The sequence below is a fragment of the Pan troglodytes genome, chromosome 18 (assembly GCF_028858775.2).
Source record: "Pan troglodytes isolate AG18354 chromosome 18, NHGRI_mPanTro3-v2.0_pri, whole genome shotgun sequence".
Taxonomy (NCBI): domain Eukaryota; kingdom Metazoa; phylum Chordata; class Mammalia; order Primates; family Hominidae; genus Pan; species Pan troglodytes.
Window position 1 is genome coordinate 4,473,256 of NC_072416.2, and position 18,929 is coordinate 4,492,184.

Genomic DNA, 18,929 nt, shown 5'->3' on the forward strand with positions numbered 1-18,929 from the left:
CTCCCTACTCCTGGGTCTCCCCAGCGTACTTGCGGCGCCTAGTCTGGAATGGAGGGCAGGGAGCGGCATCAGAGACTAGGAGTCGGGTGGGGGTGGTGCCTGGCTGCCCTGTGTCCCGCTGAGTCCCCTCCACAGACCCCAGCCTTGGGTGCAACAAGGTCCCTCTCCTCATGTTCCTAGCAGGCTGGAAGTTCAGATGACTCCTAGGTTTCTGTCTAGAGCACTGAGATGTCTGCACTGACATTTACAGCGCCAAGCGCTTGACCTGTGTAGTGGCAGAGACTGTTACCACCCTGTACTTCAGATAATAAGCAACCCAGGTCCCTGCTACACGAGCCGGGTGCACACATGGTGCTGCTTGGCCCAGCCCCCCTGGAGCTCATTCTTCAGCCTTGCTGGACACAGGTGAGCAGAGCAGGTGTTGCCAGAGGTGCTACTCACTGTGTTCCAAGTCCATCACACTGTGCGTCCGATCACAACCCCTCTCACCTGTTGGCCACAGACCTCCCCTCTGTGTCATTCATTCTCTACTTCATCACTAACATCAGCACCCAGACATGCTGCACTTTCTCCTAAAAGCCAAACACTGTTGACCCCACCCTCCCCTCCAGCTGCCTTACGTTACTGCTTCCTTTAGCAGCAAACTCTGCCTGCAACACCCTCCTCTCTCTCCCTCTGACCCGGCAGAATCAGCTCCCACCGCCACCTAAACTCAAGGTTGCCACTGACCTCTCCGTGCCAATCCCAAGGGCAAGTCTGATGCTGCTGTCGACTCATTTATTTATTTACTTATTTATTTATTTTTTGAGTTACAGTCGCACTCTGTTACCCAGGCTGGAGTGCAGTGGCGCAATCTTGGCTCACTGCAAGCTTTGCCTCACGGGCTCAAGCGATTCTCCTACCTCAGCCACTGCAGTAGCTGGGATTACAGGTGTGCCACCACACCCAGCTAATTTTTTTTTTTTTTTTTTTTTTTGTATTTTTAGCAGAGACGGGGTTTCGCCATGTTGACCAGGCTGGTCTCAAACTCCTGACTTCAAGTGATCTGCCCACCTTGGTTTCCCAAAGTGCTGGGATTACAGGCGTGAGCCACTATGCCCCTCCTGGAGGTCCTCCTCCCTCATGGGTCCTTCCTCTGTGACCTGTGAGCCTTAGGAGCCCAGGGCGCGATCCTGGGGAGGTCTCTCCCTCTGTGCTAACTCCTTTGGTCTGCGTGTCAACAGCTCTGGAACACCAGCTCAAGCCAGAACTTTTCCTTGCACTAGAGTTCCACTGGCCTGGATGCCTTCAAAAACAGACTCTGGCCTGGCGCAGTGGCTCACGCTTGTAATCTCAGCACCTTGGGAAGCTGAGGTGGGTGGTTCATGAGGTCAGGAGTTCAAGACCAGCCTGGCCAACACAGTGAAACCCTGTCTCTACTAAAAATACAAAAATTAGCAGGGGGTGGTGGTGGGCGCCTGTAATCCCAGCTGCTCGGGAGGCTGAGGCAGGAGAAATTGCTTGAACCCGGGAGATGGAGGTTGCAGTGAGCCGAGATTGCTCCACTGCACTCCAGCGTGGGCGACAGAGCTAGACTCTGTCTCAAAAAAACAAAACAACAACAACAACAAAAAGAAAAACAGATTCTAAGGCAAAGTGAAGTTTTATTCAGAAGTGAAACTTTAAGGAAGACAGGGAAAAAGGGAAGGCGGTGGCGGGGGCAGGGGGGCAGGGGAGGGACAGCAGATACAGGCGGTATGTTCCTAAGCTGAACACAGCCTTACCAGAGGGCCCAGCTGGTTCCTGAGGCACTCACAGGCCTCGGGAAAGGCCAGAGAGAAGCGCGCTGTGTCTGGGCGAGGAAGGGACACCTCCTCTCCTGGCTGCCCCCCATCTCCCCTCTCTTATTTGTGCCACCTGGCCCCTCTGGGCAGCCTCTACAGAAGCCAGCAGCCGCACAGGGCCAATCTGGTGGGGACATAGCAGCTCCCTCCATGGAGGCCTGAGGCGGCCATGCCAAGGTGGGCCTGCGCCCAGGGAAAGGCTGAGACTCCTGGAGGATAGAGGTCCCTGGAGTTTTATGACCACAGGACACACTGTTGCTGGGCTGCTCTGGCTGGGGAGGCCCAAAGGCTGGGTCCCAGTCACCCCCCACCTTGCTGCACTCAGCCTTCTCCATCTCTGACCCACACGGCGGCTCCCAGCAGTCTCCTCGGACTCCATCCTCACCCCATGAGTTCTCTGGCTCTCCCTTTAATGTACCCCGCATCTGTCCCCGCCATGGGGTGGGTCTTCCTCTTGGTGGTCACTCGGTGACTGCCCCGGCTTCCTCCCCACCCCTCCTGTTCCACCCTTACCTGCCTCATCCCAGCTCAGCAGCCAGAGGACCCTTCAAAGCCACATCACTCCATGCCATCCCCTGGCTCCAAACCCGCCAAGAACTTCCTGTCAGGGGAACTGGGGGTAAAAGCCATGGCTTTGCTAGGGCCTTGGAGACCTCGTGCCATCTGGCCTCCCAGTACTCCTACATCAGCTACTCTGGCCCCCCTGCCCCAACCAATCAACGTCCTTGCTGTTCCTGGCTCACTCTCACCCTGTGATCTCTCTCTCCTGAGGAACCAGGACCCCAGCAGGAAATGCAGCTGAGCACAGAGGGATGGAACAAGCCCTGTCTACTGCTTTATTAAGCCCCAGCAGAATATACACTGAAGCCAGGTTCTCAGTCACTTCAACGTTTCATTTGGGCTTCAAACTCTGATGAAGCGAGCCCCACGAATCCCCTGTGGACAGGCATGACACAACGCTGGCAGGCATATGCCAGGCAGGGAGAGGGTAGGATGGCTGGTGGACCCTCAGAAAGACCCGACCTGAGCTTTCCCTGTAGGGACTGAGCAGAGTGGAGAATTGAGCCCCCTAAAGTGAGCAGCACAGAGCCATGGGGGGCAGGGGCATCCCTGGCTGCATAGTGGGAAGGCAATGGCCTGGCCGCCAGGGACAGGCACAGGGATGCCCAGCCAGGCCCGCTGTCTTCCCGTGTGAGGAGTGAGGCGCCAGGGTATGCGGTGGGCAGGAAGCTACATCCTGAATGTCAAGGGGCAGCCCAGGCTGCTCCTCCTTCCCTCCCCTGCAGTTCAGCTGCAGCTCCTTGGGGTCTCCACTGAGGAGGGGGCCAGTGGGTACCTGCTGTGGGCACCTCCACTTCTGCTCCAAACCTAAGAGGGGCAGGGCAGGTCCCCACAGGCAGTGTCCTGGGGACCACCCAACTGAGACACAACAGGCTCTGGCTGTGATGCACTTTAATGAGTGCCCTGCCCCTATCCAACCATGCCTGGCTAGCTGTCCCATGGGCTCTGGCTGACCACCCTCTAGTCACAGGAGCCATCCTTCCAGCCGTCGCGCCAGCGCTCATCCACTTTTGAGCAGTCGAAGTCAGACTTGCCCAGCTTGCGGTTCACTTCATTGTGCAGGTGGCACAGCCACTGTGTGAAGCAGGCCCGGGTGCGGGTGTCTGGCTGGTTCCTGCACAGCCTGTGTAGGGAGAGCAGGTAAAGAATGAGAGGTCGCAGCGGCTCCACTGCCCCTGCCAGTTCCCTGTGTGCTGTCAAGGAAGGAGAGCTGGGGCACTGCTGTGAGCTACACCTGGGAGTGCCCTTATGCTCCAAGGTACAGGCACTCCCAGAACAGGGCTGACCCTGCAGCTCCCCGGGTGTGATGAACTCCCAGGGCTGCGCAAACACCCACCTGGAAAGCTTGGCAAACTCCAACGAGGCCTCAAGGCAAGACATTACAGCACAGACCTGGCAATTTTATAAGCTCCTAACACCCAGGAAGCGGCATCCAGTGTCCCTGGCCTCAGGCAGAGTGTGGCCTGGGTGGGGCTGGGCACAGCCTTGTAACTGAAAACTGGACTTGTTTCTTAGCATCTGAGGGCAGGCCCTGGTGCGTCAGTTCAGCAAGAGACTTCATTCTAACTGACCAGGCTTATAGCAACAATGGCGGCTCTACCCTATACATCTGGCCTAGAAACACCTGCAAGGGCCAGTGCTGGCTCTTGGATCCCTCAGTGAGGAAGAGATGGCTCTTGGGAGCAAAAGCAGTGGATTTCCAAGATTTTAAAACCAGAAGTCCTACTTTAGAAGTCAGGCAAAGTGGAGTCTTCCCTAACTTGCGGGAAACCGCCTTCAGTGCCAGACAAGGCAGGGAATCCCTTCCTGGAAGCCCTGTGGCTGTGGCAGGAGCAGTACCCAGCAGCAGATCCCGACAGCTTGGCTTCTGAGACGAGAGAAGGAGGCTCAGATAGCCCCAGTCCTCACCTGTTGGAGGTCCCTGCTCCTCAGCAAACTTCTGCCACCTCTGCATCCGTTTCTCTACGTTCCCCGCTATAACGTCAGCCAGGAGCCCCAGGCCCAGGCTCCAGTGCAAAGCTCTGCTGCGTGCAAACACATCTTACCTTTTTCTTAGGTCTTCAGCACACTCCTCACAGGGGTAAAACTTAGAAAATAAATGTATGAACTGGGCCATGTCTTGCTGCTGTTCTGGGGTGGGCAGGTCGGGGTAGTAGGCGGCCAGGGTGTGGAGGACAGCCCAGCTGTGGCGGCCCAGTTCCTCGCGATCCGGCGGGCAGTCCTCCCTAAACTTGGTGTCCCGCTGCGGAAGCAGGCCGACCGAGAGTGAGTTCATTCTCCGAACAAAGGCGCCCAAAGCTCCCCACTGTACGGCCCAGCCGGTGGCCCACTGGACTCCGGCCAAAGTCCTGCAGACGATCCAACCCACGCGCGGATGAAGGCTGTAAGGCCGGGCCTACCCGGGGGGCAAGGTTCAGGGACAGGCAACCCTGGGAAGCTCTGCCGGGGCACCTGGGCGGGGGCGGGGACAGGGGCTGCGCGGGGCTGGGAGAAATCGGGCAGGGAACTGCACCTTCTGCTGCGTCCGCATCCACGTCTTGAAGTCGACGCAGGCCCGGCACGGCCGCCTCCGGGAGGCGTCCTCGGCGACAGAATCGGAGGTCGGCGCCTGGGCTGGCGTCGAGGCCGAGGCGGCCGCGTCTCTCCGCCCCGCGCCCCGGCCCCGCGCGTCGGTCGCCAGGTCGTCCATCATCTCGGAGCGCGCGCCCCCCGGCAGGAAGAAGAGGTTCCCGCCGTGGAAGCGGCCCCGCTCGCCGGGCGCCGCCATGTTGCCCGCGCAAGGCCTGCCGGGTCAGCTCGGCCTCCAGATGAGCCTCCAGGTCAACTTCCAGGCCAGCGCGCGGCCACAGGAGCCGGAGGCGCGCGCCGTGCTCGCGGGGGCCGGGCCCGAGCCGGGGCTGGGGGCAGAGTCGGGGGCGGTGCCTGCTTGCGGGCCCGTGTGGAGGCGGAGCCAGAGGCCGCGGCGCTGGCCGGGGCGGGGCCGGGCCCGGGGACAGGGGCGGGGACGGAGCAGGAGGGTCGGACCCTGCTGGCGCCCTCAGGCGTCGATCCGCGGCGCACGCAGGGGTTGCGCCGTCCGTGGCGGCCCTCTCGCTTTCTCCAGTAAAAGAGCAGTGTGTGGCGCAAGGTGCGCCTCGGCCGCGCTGTGGACCCGAGCTGACACCCAGGCAAAGTCCGTGTTGCGGCCCGCGACGTCCCCATCGCTCCGTTCTGAGTGTCCTGCGTGCCTGCGGCCAGGCTCTGTGCCCTCCGCTGAGGGGCGCGTCCACCCGCTGGCTGCCAAGCGCTTTCTCAACGCGGGCCAGGCGTGACCGCACAGATTGCGGCGCGCGCTAGGGTCCCGGGCTCTTGTCCCCTCCCTGGCGCCATGGCAACGGGCGTCTGGCAACGCAGGGCGGGGCGCGGCCGCAGAGGGTTGGCGCGTGCCTTGGGCTCCCTGGCGCCCCTCGCCGGCTGTCGGGGATCCTAGAGCCTGGGATGAGGGGTCGGGCTCCCGGTTGGAGCGGCCTCTGGGATTCCTGTGCCTCCTTGCGTTCATTTATCCATTCTGCTATTATTTGCGCAGTGACCGCTCTGTTCCAAGCGCTGTTCCAAGTGCTGGGCAGAGCAGGGAACACAATTCTGTTCCCTGACCTTCTCTGTTCATAATCCAGTGGTCAAGACGGGAAAAAAAAACAAGGACTCACACTCATAAATGTTCACGTACAAACTGGTGGGTCCATGCAAGGGTGTAGTAAATCTGGAAGGCCTCCTTGAGGAGGTGACCCTTTCTGAAGGATGAGGAATCAGCTGAGGAGCGCCTTTGAGACCAAGCCCAAGGTGGCAGGGTCTTGGCATTTTGCAGGAACAAAAACGCCACTGGGACGCTAGGGAGGGTTGTAAGGTGGGAGGGGAGATCCAGGGACGGACAGGGGCCCACCAAAGACTTGGTCGGCAGCTTCGGGGATTGGGAATTTATTATAATGGTAGGAGGGAAGATGCTAGACAGTTTTGGGCAAGGTTACCCAATCTGATCCCATTTCAGTTTGCTGCAGATTCCGCTGGCTATCATATGGGGAGTGGATTTCTTTTTTTTTTTTGAGACAGGGTCTTGTTCCGTTACCCAGGGTGGAGTGCAGTGGCACGATCTTGTTCACTGCAGCCGCGACTGCTTAGGCTCAAGTGATCTCCCACCTCAGCCTCCCAAGTAGACTACAGGCACACGCCACCACGCCCAGCTAATTTTTGTATTTTTGGGGGGCATAGATGGAGGTCTCAACATGTTGCCCAGACTGGTCTCGAACTCCTGAGCTCAAGCAGTCCCCCTGCCTCGGCCTCCCAAAGTGCTTGGATTACAGGTGAGGCACTGTGTCTGTCCTTGGAGTGGATTTTGTAGGGGCAAGTGAGGAGCATACAGATGGAGGGTGGGGTGTACCATTCAGGCAAGAAAAGAGGGTAGGGGAGGAAAAAGTGGAAACCACGCAGGGCTGATGGGGTGTGGGGCAGGAGCTGTCAGCTGGGGTAGGCAGGTGGCCTCAGAATCCCTCTAGGCCTCTGCTTGTGAATAAATCCTCCCCAGCTTCTCCTGTCTTCCAGGGGAGCAAGGTCTCCCCTGGGTTCACACGCTGGACCCCACCAGGTCAGCTGGGCCCTCAGCTGAGACAGGGAGGTGACAGCTGGCTGGGGGAACCCTGCAAATCAGCCCTATGTGAGCAGGTGTTCATTGCCCATGCCAAGACCAGGGACAGCTTGAGGGCCTGAGAGAGAGTGCTGGTGGGACAGACACACAAAGGCCCTTTGTTGCAGCCAGGGCAGCTTCCTGGAGGGATGCCTTAGAGGCTGACCGCTCCCTGAAGGGGCTGGAGTAGGGGCATCCCAACACAGAACTGGTGGCCCCAGCACGAGGAAAAACCACTGTGTGCCAGGGTTGAATGTGGCTTCCGAAGCCCGAACTATAAGGAAGCAGCCAGAGAGGTGGGGCACCTGGGCGAGCCTCTGCCCAGGCCATGTTTGCAGTAAGTCATGGCAAATCATGAATTGAGAGGTGGTTCTCAAAACAGCCCTAGTGACCACTTCCCTGACCACCACCCCCACCCACCAAATGCCAGTGACTGCACAGATGGGCCCTCTTTCTCCTACCCCAAGTCTCCTCACTGCAGGGGAACCCCTGGGGTGAGCCTGTGAGGTCTGCCCCTCCCCCAGCATGTATAGAAAAGCTCACAATAATTACGCATTTAACACACATTTCCTCCTCTATGAGTTGGGGACATTAAGAGACCTTTCCTCCAGCATCAGGATTAAGTCAGACAAAGCACTTAAAGCTGTAAGCACTGAGTCCTTGGTTCTGCACAGAAATCCCCAGGCCAGTTCAAAGTTGTTGGGCGCACCCTGGCAGGGCAATTACCTCACAGGGTAGGGGAATCCAGAGAGGTGGGCAGGACAGGTGGCGCTTTGATTAGCCCTGCCTTCTCCTCCCTCCTCCTGTGGCCAGAGGCAGGCAGGAGGGCCCCAGGCAGCAGTCCCGCCTACCCTTCGCCCCTTCTTCAGTCTTGCACGCCTCCAGGGCTGGAAAGCTCATTCTTCTTCTTCCTCCCAGCAGCTCTGCCTGGAAGTCCCCCAATCCCTGTGCTCCTGCCCCCAGATCGTGGGCTTGGGGGACAGCAAGAAAGCTGCAAAGGACTCAGCTGGGGCGGCTCCACAAGGACCCCACAGGCTTGAGGCGTTGCCAGGATTCTATCCCAGGCGGTTTTCTGGGTCCCCCAGAGCCCTCTCAAGCACGGGGAGGCATTTCAGGAATCTGCAGCCTGGAGGCCACAGCCATGGCAGGCCCCCGATACCCAGTTTCAGTGCAAGGGGCAGCCCTGGTGCAGATCAAGAGGCTCCAAGTAAGACCTGGCTGGGTCCCTAGTGGCCCCAAGGGATAGGAAGGGGGTGCCTGGACCAGCACTTCCACGGCACTCCCAACTTTTTGTCCCCCAGACGTTTGCCTTCTCCGTGCGCTGGTCAGACGGCAGCGACACTTTCGTGCGCAGGAGTTGGGACGAATTCAGGCAGCTCAAGGTGAGTGACCCTGGGCCACCCTGATGCCGCGGTGGCGGCTTCCCCACGCGGCTGCCTCCCACTGGACTGCCTCCCATCAGTGACTCCCACTGGAGGCCCTTCGTCCCTGCTGAAGCTCCCAGCCCCTGCCATCCGGGTGAGGGACCCCGCCCTCTCAAGGGTGCACAGTGGGTTCTGGAAGACCAATGCCCTGGTTCCCACCCTCAGAAGACCCTCAAGGAGACCTTCCCGGTGGAGGCGGGCCTGCTGCGGAGATCTGACCGCGTTCTCCCAAAGCTTCTCGGTCAGGCCAGCCTGGGTACGGGAGCTGGGAAGGCGGTGGCTTGCCTGGGGGCGCCAGGGACCAGTGAAGCCCAAAGCGGCGTATCACAGTACGTTTTTGTGGTGCCTTAAGATGCACCACTGTTGGGACGCGTGGGGCGCACGAGCCGCGGCCTGGCGCGCCTGCAGCTGCTGGAAACCTATTCTCGGAGGCTGCTGGCGACTGCAGAGCGCGTGGCACGGAGCCCGACGATCACTGGCTTCTTCGCACCGCAACCCCTGGACCTGGAGCCCGCGCTGCCACCCGGCAGGTGCCTGACTCGCCCCAAACTCCCAGCATGCAGCGGCGTTTGGAGCTGGGAGAGGTCCAGGGTGGGGGGGGAACAGCCAGCGAATAGGGGCAGAGAGTGGGAGGCTGGCGGTCTTGCCGGGGTGGCGCCCCCAGTTTCACCCTCCCCATCCGCCTACCTCTCACTCGTACGGGCTGCCCTTCCCAGCCGGGTGATCCTGCCCACCCCAGAGGAGCCGCCTCTTTCTCGCGCTGCGGGCCGCCTCTCCATCCACAGTCTGGAGGCTCAGAGCCTGCGCTGCCTGCAGCCCTTCTGTACCCAGGACACGCGGGATAGGCCTTTTCAGGCGCAGGCCCAGGAGAGCCTGGACGTGCTGCTGCGGCACCCCTCAGGTAGGGCCCCCCAAGAACCCAGGGATTTGCTCCTCTGCTCCTGGACCCAAGGGAGTCTCGAGATTTGAGTCCCTGCCCGCTTCTTGCGCACAGGCTGGTGGCTGGTGGAGAACGAAGACCAGCAGACCGCCTGGTTTCCAGCGCCCTACCTGGAGGAGGCGGCCCCGGGCCAGGGCCGGGAGGGAGGCCCGTCCCTAGGGAGCAGCGGTATGCGCCTAACCCCACCCCTCATGCCACCACTGCGGCTTGACCGTGTGGCAAGACTGGGCCAGAAGCACCGCCGGCAGGGCGGGCCAGGAGCCCGTGCTAGGTCTCCGCACCTAGAGGAAGCCCCGAACCGGTTTTAGAGCGGCCCCGCCGTCAGCAGACTCAAGCAAGGAGAATGTGGACAAGGGTGCGGGCGGGCCTCGTCCTCTGTGGCCCCGCGGTGACTCCAAACACCCACTCCCACCAGGTCCCCAGTTCTGTGCTTCCCGCGCCTACGAGAGCAGCCGCGCAGATGAGCTGTCCGTGCCCGCGGGGGCGCGCGTGCGCGTGTTGGAAACGTCAGACCGCGGCTGGTGGCTATGCAGGTACGCGGGAGCGGGCGTGGGCAGGGCAGGCTAGCCGAGGCGGGCGGGGCCCTAACCACACCCCACCCCTCGCAGGTACGGCGACCGGGCGGGCCTACTCCCCGCGGTGCTGCTGCGGCCGGAAGGGCTGGGCGCTCTCCTGAGCGGGACGGGGTTCCGTGGAGGAGACGACCCGGCGGGTGAGGCCCGGGGCTTCCCTGAACCCTCCCAAGCCACCGCCCCTCCCCCCACCGTGCCCACCCGACCTTCGCCGGGCGCCATCCAGAGCCGCTGCTGCACCGTCACACGCAGGGCCCTGGAGCGGCGCCCACGGCGCCAGGGCCGCCCTCGAGGGTGCGTGGACTCTGTGCCGCACCCCACGACGGAGCAGTGAGCGCGAGGATCCCGATGAGGGGATGGACCGCGCCATCCCAGGGCTGGGGAGGAGCGGGGAGGGCGGATCTCCCTGGCCAGCAGGGATGGGAGGGGGCCATTTGCTGTTCCTCTGAGTAAAGCTTGTTCTGCATGACCCCCACCGTCTTAGCGTGCGGAGCCGCGGGCTGGATCTCTGCCAGGCCAGGGTGCGGGATGGGCGTGGCAGGGCCGAGACCATCAGCTCCAGTGCCCTTCTGGCTGGCTAGGTAGGGTGTTGGCCAGGGTGGGGGCTGGACTGCAGTCCAGAGAGACAGAGCCGGCCAGGAGAGCGGCCTTTATGGGTTTTCCAGGGGTTCAGGATGGACTGGAGAGAGACCAGACCGGCTAGGGGAGCGCGCCTTTATGGGTTTCCCAGGGAGTGGGGGCGGCGGCCGGCACAGGGAGCTTCATGTTGTGCCACAGGAAGTCCAAGAAAGTGGCGGCCTGGAGGGTCCTGCTGAGCCGCTGAAAGTGCCGCTCTGGGGTTGGACAGAGGGAGGTCAGGGGGGTGGTCCACACGCCCACCAGGATCCCCCAACCCCAGGCTGTGCCCACATACCAGTGTAGGGCAGCAGGGCCTCAAGCGCTGCCCGCACGCCTTCGTAGGCCAGCAGCTCCTCGGGGGCCTCCCGCCTCAGGAGCACGCCCAGCACGGCCTGGGCCTCGTGGCAGTGCCGCGAGTTGGTGTTCCACGTGACGCAGAAGCGCAGCAGGGCCTCTGTGGGCAACAGGACCCTCATCGTCTTGCCCAGCCAATCTGCCATGACTGGCCCTTGCCCACCGGGCCACCCACCCTGACTGGCCCCCAACCTTTCTGGTCGCGCCGCAGTCGGAGCATGGTGGCTTCCAGCTTCTCGCAGGCCTCAGGGTCCCTCCGGATGGCTGTGGGAGAAGGGAAGGCTGAGCTGGGGAAAGCAGAGCCCAGTGGTCCAAAGACCCAGCCCCTCGCCCCCCGGGGTGGGCACTGACCCTGGATGACAGTCAGCACGGTGTGGGGCCGATCCAGGGAGATGGCCAGGCCCAGCGCCCGCAGGTACCGCTTCTCATGCAGCAGGTTGTCCAGCTCTTGCTGCCTGCGGGGAGGGGAGGAGAGGCCACTGAGGGCCACTGGCTGGGGCTGCAGGCAGAGCCATCGGAGTCAGCAGGCAGGGAGCCTGGCACTCAGCCTCGTTTTCCCTATAGCACAGAGCAGGGCTGATGCGGGGAGGGGCGCCACTGCCCTGGCCTTACCTGACCACCTGCTCCTCTTGCCTGGCCTGCTCCTCTGCCTGCTCCGCCTCGGTCACATCCTGGGGTTAGACTAGGGTCAGATGGGGCCTCCACTCCACCCCGACTCTTCCCTGCCCTTGGGGCCCACAACCTTCCAGAGGATGACTCGGGAGTCACTGGCCCCAGTGAGGGCGCGGTCGTCCAGCCGGCTGCAGTGCAGCCCCCAGACCTTGTCCTCGTGGGCATCCAGCGTCCGCACACACTCGTTGTTTTTGATGGTCCAGAGCTTCACGAGGCCATCCGAACCGCTGGGTTTGGGGTGGGGAGAGGCTCAGCGTCAGGCAGGTCCCCCCGCCATCCCCCACTCCATCGCTGCCCCACCCCAGCCCACTCACCTGGACAGCAGCTGCGTGCCACGGCTCACAAAGGCCACCTTCAGCACAGAAGCATCGTGCCCCTCAAATGTCTGCAAGGTGGGGGGTAGGGCATGAGATGTCACCAGGGCGGGAGGTGGGGAGGGCCTGGAGCGCCGCTTACCTTGAGACAGCTGAAGTCTTGGAGTGCCCAGAGCTTGATGGTGCCATCAGCTGAGGCCGTGGCCAGCACCTGGTCCATGGGAGAGAACTGGACGCACCAGAGGCCACGCCGGTGGCCTGAGAAGACACCCAGCAGCTGGCACTGTGGCAGGGCCCAGAGCTTGGCCGTGCGGTCCTGTGAGCCTGTGGCCAGCAGCTTGTCATTGGGGGCAATAGCCACGCTGTTGATGTCCTGGCAATGGGAGAAGGTGGTGGCTCAGCAACCCCCCATCTTCCCCCAGCAAGGGCTCGGCCACACCCCCACCCCAGTAGCTATGGAGTCACCTTATCATGGCAGCGCTGAGTGGTCTGGGCCTGTAGGAGGATAGGGCCGTTGTCTGGGGCTGTGTTCTTGGACAGCAAGGCTTTGGGAAGAGGCCACAGCTTCACAGTGCAATCCTGGCTGCCTGTCACCAGGAACGACTCCTTCAGCCTGTGACCCAACAGGAGAGGAGGAGACACAGTTGAGCCCCAGCCAGCCCTGATGGCCAGCTCCCCACAGGGCCAGCCTGGGAGCCCACGGTCCAGACCACGGGGCCTGTCCCAGGATGCGGGTTGGCCTGGGTCACCCCCAGGCACCTGTAGGATCAAGCCCTGTCTACACTGTCCACCCGCAGCACTGGGTGGCTCAGCCCTAGCCACAGGACCCTGGGCCTACATGCAGGGGTCACCTCTCCACCTGGGCCTCGTGCAGGGTCATTCTCTCTGCCTAATGCCCTTCCTCCTTTAACCACTTTGCCGGGGCTACTTCTGAGGACTGACCCCGAGGCACCTAGGGACTCTCCTGTCCTGTTCTGTTCCACATCTTTGGGCTGGAGCCTCAGAGCAAGCCAAAGCTGCCACTGCCTCCCCAGCTCCCTGAGCGGCAGCCCCTGCTGGCAGGCCTGGGCCTCCACCTCCCTGACACCCCTGGGCCCAGCCCCGACTCACTACCTAGAGCAGCAGATGGTGCCCACGCTGTGTGTGTGACCGGAACCCTGAGCCACGCACATCACCTGGCCAGCCTTGTTCATTCTCCAGATACGGACGCTCTGATCCTGGGGACAGGGAGTTGAGGAGAGAGGCTGGTCCGTGGGCCTACTGCGTGGCCTCCCCGCCTGGTGCCCCTGCCCCTACCTCTCAGGGTGCCTCACCTTGGCACAGCTGGCAAAGAGCCACCCCTTCCGGAACACATCCAGGGCCAAGACGATATCTGAGATGTTGTGGGGAGGTATAGGTCACACAGCAAGACGGGGGAAGGGAAGCAAGCAAGGGACGGAGGCGGCTCCCAGGGTGTCAGGTGGGCTGGCCCCACTCACCCGTGTGGCCGTGGAGGATCTGGCAGGCTGACGTCTGCAGCTCAAACACTTTCAGGCAGGGGCTATTGGAGGCCACGACAACGTGGGAGTCCTCAGGCCCAAGAAACCGGACATCCAAAACCTCCTCACTGTAGCCAGCGAACTGCGGGGTGGCAGGGGGCAGGAGATGTGAGCCAGGACCTGTGCAAGAGGAGGGCTGGTGCCCGCAGCCTCCAGACTGAGCAAGGGCGGGTGTGCACCTGTTTCTGCAGCCGCAGGGAGCGAGCCTCGTAGAGCAACAGGTTGTGGTCGGTGGTGGCGGTGAGGACCACGCCAGCGGTGTGTGCCAGGGTGCAGTGGGTCAGCTCCCGCCCAGGGCCCGGCGGCTGGGCCTGCGTGTACACACACTGCCCAGAAGCTGCCTCCCACACGCGCAGAGTGCCTGTGTGGGTGGGGACAGGGCTGCTGAGACTCTCAGGTCCACAGGCCTTCCCCAGCCCCTACCGCCTGCCCATGTCCCGGCCCAACACACCTTGGTCACCAGCTGTCAGAAAGTACAGGCCTGGGGACTTCACACCCAGCTGGGACACCGGCTCCTCTGGCAACAGCACAGCAGCCTCCACACTCTGGAGACAAACTGGGTCACAGGCTGCTATCATGCCCCCTCCCCACCCAACTCAACCAGCCCTGGCCTCCAGGCATCCCCACCTCAAACACAGGCACAGTCCTCGTGGCCTGGCAGCTCTGAAGGTCCCAGATGATACAGATCTTGTCACGGCCGGAGCTGAAGGAGCAACAGCAACCTCAGGCCAAGTCTTAGCCTCAGCCCCCACTTTCCAAGCCTCCCCCTCCTACCAGGGCCCACTGCTGACCTGAGCATGCTGTGGCCGTCGGCGCTGAAGGCCAATGAGGTGACGGCGCTGTAGTGGGCAGTCAGCACAGCCAGGCATGACCGGTCCTGCAGTGACCACACGCGGATGGCGGCATCCGTGGCCGAGGAGAAGAGCAGCAGGCGTGTAGGGTCCGGGTGGAAGGCCACTAGGCTGTGGGCGGACGGGACAGGGTGGGTGAGCTGTGCAGCCTGGGTGGTGCCTCTGCCCTCCCCCTCCACCTTCCAACTCACTGCACGACACCGGGCGAGCCTCGGAAGTGGTGTGTCCCGTAGTGCCGCACGATGTCCCAGACGCGCACCGCCCCATCACAGCCACCTGCGGGGAAGCAAGGTGAGGGGGTGGAATGCCCAAAGCCCCTGCATCTGTGGCCACGACCCACCTGCACGGCAGGGCCCTACCTGTGGCTAGCAGAGTGGAGGTGGGGTCGAAGGCCATGGTGGCCACGGGGGCTGTGTGTATCGCCTTCCACAGGCGGGTAACGCTGCCCTCTTGCCAGGCCCACTGAGCCAGCAGCAATGCCCGACTGGCTGTCACCAGCACCTGGAGGAGGGTACAGGTCAGCAGAGGGGCAGCAATACCCTGCTCACATCTTCCTGGACTCAGTCTGGGAGGGAGGCGCTGGAGCGGGTCCCCTCCAGGCCCCGCCCCACATACCTCGTTGTCAGGGCTGAGGTCAAAGGCAGTGATGTCCTCCTGGTCCTCCTAGGAGAAAGAGTGGTGTGCAGAGCACGGTGTGAGTGGGCTGCCCTCTCCACTTGCCCCTCACCCATCCAGGCTGCCCTCACCTGCTCCAGACTCCGCAGCACGGCCCCCGAGGCCACTTCCAGAATGTTGACTCTGGTGCCACAGACGCAGAAGAGGTGCTGGCCAGTCTGGTCCAGCTGGGGACAGAGAGGTCTCAGCCAGGCAACATTCAGCACCCCCCGCGGCCTCTGGCTGCCCGCCCCGCTGCCCTTCCCCAGGCTGGTACCTGTGCTTTTCCGCCCTTGTAGAAAGGCTCAATTTTGCGCTCCACAGCATAGCTGGAAGGAGAGCGGGAGGCGAATGAGCACCACCCACCCCCTCAGTCCCCAGGGCCCAGCCCTGTGCTAGGTGCTCCTCTCGAAGTGACCCCAGTGGCCCCTGCCCTTGAGTTTCTGGGCAACAGCAGGGACAGGGCATGGGGTGGAACCAGCAGTACTGCAGGGGGCTGTAGCTACCCTCGTCACTGAGAAGTAGAGACCCGCAGCTGGCTGGTGATCCCTGAGGCAGTAGGGGGTGGGCCTGTGTCAGGTGGAGTCAGCCCAACAGCTCAGGGCTTCCAGGGATTCCCCAGTGAGAGCCAGTGGGGTCCTTGGGAACACCCCTGCCGGCGGCGGGGGGCCAGGCCTGGGTAGCCAGCCCAGAGCACATCCTCCCAGTGTCTTCATCCCTGGGGTCTGGCATACCTCTTCCCCTCCCTGACTCCTCCCTCCATCCCCAGGCTTGCCCAGAGCCCGGGTCCCACGAGCAGCTGTCTGTCATTTCTGTGACCTCACTCGTGCCCCTTCTCCTTCCTTCTCCACTGCCTCCACCTGGTCCAGGCCATCACAGTCTCTGGCCAGCCACTCTGGCCTCTTCACTGGACCCCCTACCTACCTCTTTTTATTTATTTATTTTTTGAGAAGGGGTCTCGATCTGAGAAGGGGTCTCCAGCCCAGGCTGGAGGGCAGTGGCGCGATCTCAGCTCACTGCAAGCTCCACCTCCCGGGTTCATGCCATTCTCCTGCCTCAGCCTCCCGAGTAGCTGGGACTACAGGTGCCCGCCACTGCGCCCAGCTAATTTTTTGTATTTTTAGTAGAGACGGGGTTTCACCGTGGTCTCAATCTCCTGACCTCGTGATCCGCCTGCCTCGGCCTCCAAAAGTGCTGGGATTACAGGCGTGAGCCACCGCGCCCGGCCTCCCCTACCTACCTCTTAACCCTGCTGCCAGATACCTTTCAGAACATAACTGAAGATGTCACTGCCCTGCGTCAGCCCCTCCCTTCTGCCCACACACCTCCCAGACCTTGCCCAGAAGAGCCTCTGCCACCCTTGCCTCTGCTTTCTTTCCCTCTCATGGCCCACAGTGCACCCCACTGCTCCTGTCCCAGCCTCTGGGACGGGTTTCCTATCTTCCCCCTATTCCCTGTATGCGGCCTGGCCTTCTCTTCCCAGATGTCAAGGCCTGGCTCACTGCGCTTCTGGAAGCCTGACTGCCAAAACGAAAGCGGCCCCTCAGCCCCCGCACCCAGTTGACCCTCCCACGGCGGTGCTGCCAGCCTGGGACTTTCCTTTACCAGTGCTTGGCACAACCAAAGCCCCACAGCCGCCAGTGGAAACGATAATCCCATGAGGCTGCGCTGCCAGGGCGGGGGCACCAGCACTGCTGTTCGGCAAAGGCTTGGGGAGTGACGGGGCACAGCACTCAGGGCCTCCTGGGCTTCTGCGGACCCGCCCCTCTCCTGCATTCTCCCTGCTCCCTGGAGAAGACGGATCGCGGATGAAAGGTCCCCAGGCCGACTGCTCAGAGGTGGTTCTTCGCCCCCGCCGCCTCCCGGGACCAGCCGCGACCTAGGCTCAGCCCTCTCCTCCCCTCATCGGGACTTCTGGTCCCCACTCCACCCCATAGCCGGCTTCTCGATGAGCCCACGCTGCTGCTCCCGGCGGCCGGGCTCCGATCGCCGTCCTCCCCGAGAGCAGTCGGGGCCGGCTCTCCCGCCTGGTATCACCGCAGCCTCCGCGACCCCGCGGACCGGCGCACACATAGCCTCTCGCCTCCACGGACCCCAATGCGTGCCCAACCCACGCGCGCCTCCGCTATGCCGGCTGCAAACCCAGCTCCCTCCCCGCACGGCCCCAGCGCTCCGGGCTCACTTGGTCTTGAAGCGGCCCACTCCGGCCGCGGTCTCTGTCATGTTGCCGCCGCCGCCGCTCCAGCTGAAACCTGCTAGGGTCCCGGCAGCCACCGCCGCGTGAGGGAGGTTAGCACCGAACTCTTCACAGAACGCCACACTCCCGGCGCGCTGCGATGGCGTCACCGCGCGCGACCACTGTGACGTCCCCGCCGGCGCCGCGCACTTGGCGCCATCTTTGCTTCGGGCAGTGGCGGCTGCATCGGGAAGCGGAAGCGGGCGGAGACGTTTCCGGCCTGGAGGTAGGGCCGTGAGCTGTGAGGGTGCTTCGCGGGCCGGTGGGGGTAGACCGGCGGGTGTGGCATCGCTGGTGGCCTGGCTCTTTGATACCAGTATAAAAAGGCAATCATAGCCAGCGTTTACTCCTGCTTTTCGGCGTTCTGGGATTTGGGGGTACCAGCTGTCGGGTGCGGTCCGTGCGTAGAGCCGTCAACCTGACCCTGCCCCTGGGCTCGCAGTGTGGCTCTTGATAAATAACGTAGGTAAATGAATAAACCGGGTAATCTCAAAGGCATTCATGTATTGAGCACCTTCTGTGTGCAAAGCACTGTAATCGGCACTTGGCGGACACCAGAGAAGAAACAGAACGGGCGAGGAGTGATAGTTGCTGAGCGCGATGGAAAAAGGAGGAGGGCCGGGCGCGGTGGCTCACGCCAGTAGTCCCAGCACTTTGGGAGGCCGAGGCGGGTGGATCACCTGAGGTCGGAAGTTCGAGACCAGCCTGACCAACGTGGAGAAACCCCGTCTCTACTAAAAACAGAAAAAAAAAATTAGCTGGGCGTGGTGGCACATGCCTGTAATCCCAGCTACTTGGGAGGCTGAGGCAGGAGAATCGCTTGAACCCCGGAGGCGGAGGCTGCAGTGAGCTGAGATTGCGCCACTGGACTCCAGCCTGGGTGACAGCGTGAGACTCCGTCTCAGGAAAAAAAAAAAAAAAGAAAAGAAAAAACAGAAGGGAGGGAGCGGAAGGGAGGAAGGAGGAGGCTGTATTGAGAAGGTGACGCCTGAGCAGACACAAGTTCGCGAAGCAGGGAGCCCTGTGGAACAAATGGTGTTGAGAAAGGCCAGGGCACAGGCCCAGGACTGGGGGTGCCAAGCGTTGAGTAGCAACAAGCCGGGTGGCTGCAGGGAGTGGGTGCAGAGGGCAGAGGGCATGCAGTTGCCTGTGCGCCGTGGCGAGGAGTTAGCTTTTACTCTGAGTTCAAGGTTTTGAGCCGTTTGTGCTATTGGCTCTGAAGCTGGTAGAAAGTAACAGCCAGGCCGGGCGCGATGGCTCACGCCTGTAATCCTAGCACTTTGGGTGGCCGAGGCCGGTGGATCACGAGGTCAGGAGTTCGAGACCAGCCTGGCCAGCATGGTGAAACCCAGTCTCTGCTAAAAATACAAAAATTAGCCTGCTGTGGTGGCGGGTGCCTGTAATCCCAGCTACTCGGGAGGCTGAGGTAGGAGAATAGCTTGAACCTGGAGGTGGAGGTTGCAGTGAGCCGAGATCACAACGCACTGCATTCCAGCCTGGGCGATAGAGCAAGACTGTCTCAGAGAAAAAAAAAAGTAACTGGGCCAGTCTGGGCATCATGGCAAGACCCTGTCTCCACACACACACACACACACACACACACACACAGAAAATTTAGTGGGGGTGGTGGTGTGCCTGTAGTCCCAGCTACTCTGGAGGCTGAGGTGAGAGGGCTGCTTGAGCCTGGGAAGCTGAGTTTCTAGTGAGCAGTGATC

The 18,929-nt window shown here is 62.1% G+C and overlaps 3 protein-coding genes across 16 annotated transcripts; 1 reads left to right on the top strand and 2 right to left on the bottom strand.

The window, feature by feature from the left end:
- Nucleotides 1-1,623: 1,623 nt before the first annotated feature.
- Nucleotides 1,624-5,151, bottom strand: GFER (growth factor, augmenter of liver regeneration). Its single transcript, XM_016929190.4, has 3 exons — nucleotides 4,897-5,151; nucleotides 4,430-4,626; nucleotides 1,624-3,507 (listed from the first exon to the last, which is right to left on the bottom strand). Exons 1-3 carry the CDS (start codon nucleotides 5,149-5,151, stop codon nucleotides 3,345-3,347), a joined length of 615 nt encoding a protein of 204 aa, XP_016784679.1. The 3' UTR covers nucleotides 1,624-3,344.
- Nucleotides 5,120-10,452, top strand: NOXO1 (NADPH oxidase organizer 1). 14 transcript variants are annotated; one of them, XM_054668037.2, is made up of 10 exons: nucleotides 5,120-5,203; nucleotides 6,630-6,721; nucleotides 7,960-8,248; nucleotides 8,343-8,423; nucleotides 8,631-8,721; nucleotides 8,818-8,995; nucleotides 9,182-9,366; nucleotides 9,460-9,573; nucleotides 9,821-9,938; nucleotides 10,014-10,452. In XM_054668037.2, exons 1-10 carry the CDS (start codon nucleotides 5,150-5,152, stop codon nucleotides 10,309-10,311), a joined length of 1,500 nt encoding a protein of 499 aa, XP_054524012.1. In that variant the 5' UTR covers nucleotides 5,120-5,149; the 3' UTR covers nucleotides 10,312-10,452. The 14 variants fall into 14 exon arrangements, with proteins under 14 accessions (XP_054524012.1, XP_054524013.1, XP_063652342.1 ...); XM_054668038.2 differs by having other exon boundaries at nucleotides 8,631-8,706; XM_063796272.1 differs by having other exon boundaries at nucleotides 8,634-8,721.
- A 159-nt stretch (nucleotides 10,453-10,611) lies between these two features.
- TBL3 (transducin beta like 3) lies at nucleotides 10,612-17,776 on the bottom strand. Its single transcript, XM_009430081.5, has 22 exons — nucleotides 17,161-17,776; nucleotides 15,256-15,307; nucleotides 15,071-15,166; nucleotides 14,940-14,987; nucleotides 14,684-14,825; nucleotides 14,516-14,600; nucleotides 14,265-14,435; nucleotides 14,101-14,176; nucleotides 13,925-14,018; nucleotides 13,653-13,834; nucleotides 13,414-13,555; nucleotides 13,249-13,307; nucleotides 13,049-13,152; nucleotides 12,401-12,548; nucleotides 12,078-12,308; nucleotides 11,936-12,006; nucleotides 11,692-11,848; nucleotides 11,562-11,620; nucleotides 11,301-11,404; nucleotides 11,142-11,213; nucleotides 10,891-11,049; nucleotides 10,612-10,810 (listed from the first exon to the last, which is right to left on the bottom strand). Exons 1-22 carry the CDS (start codon nucleotides 17,199-17,201, stop codon nucleotides 10,677-10,679), a joined length of 2,427 nt encoding a protein of 808 aa, XP_009428356.4. The 5' UTR covers nucleotides 17,202-17,776; the 3' UTR covers nucleotides 10,612-10,676.
- Nucleotides 17,777-18,929: the final 1,153 nt, after the last annotated feature.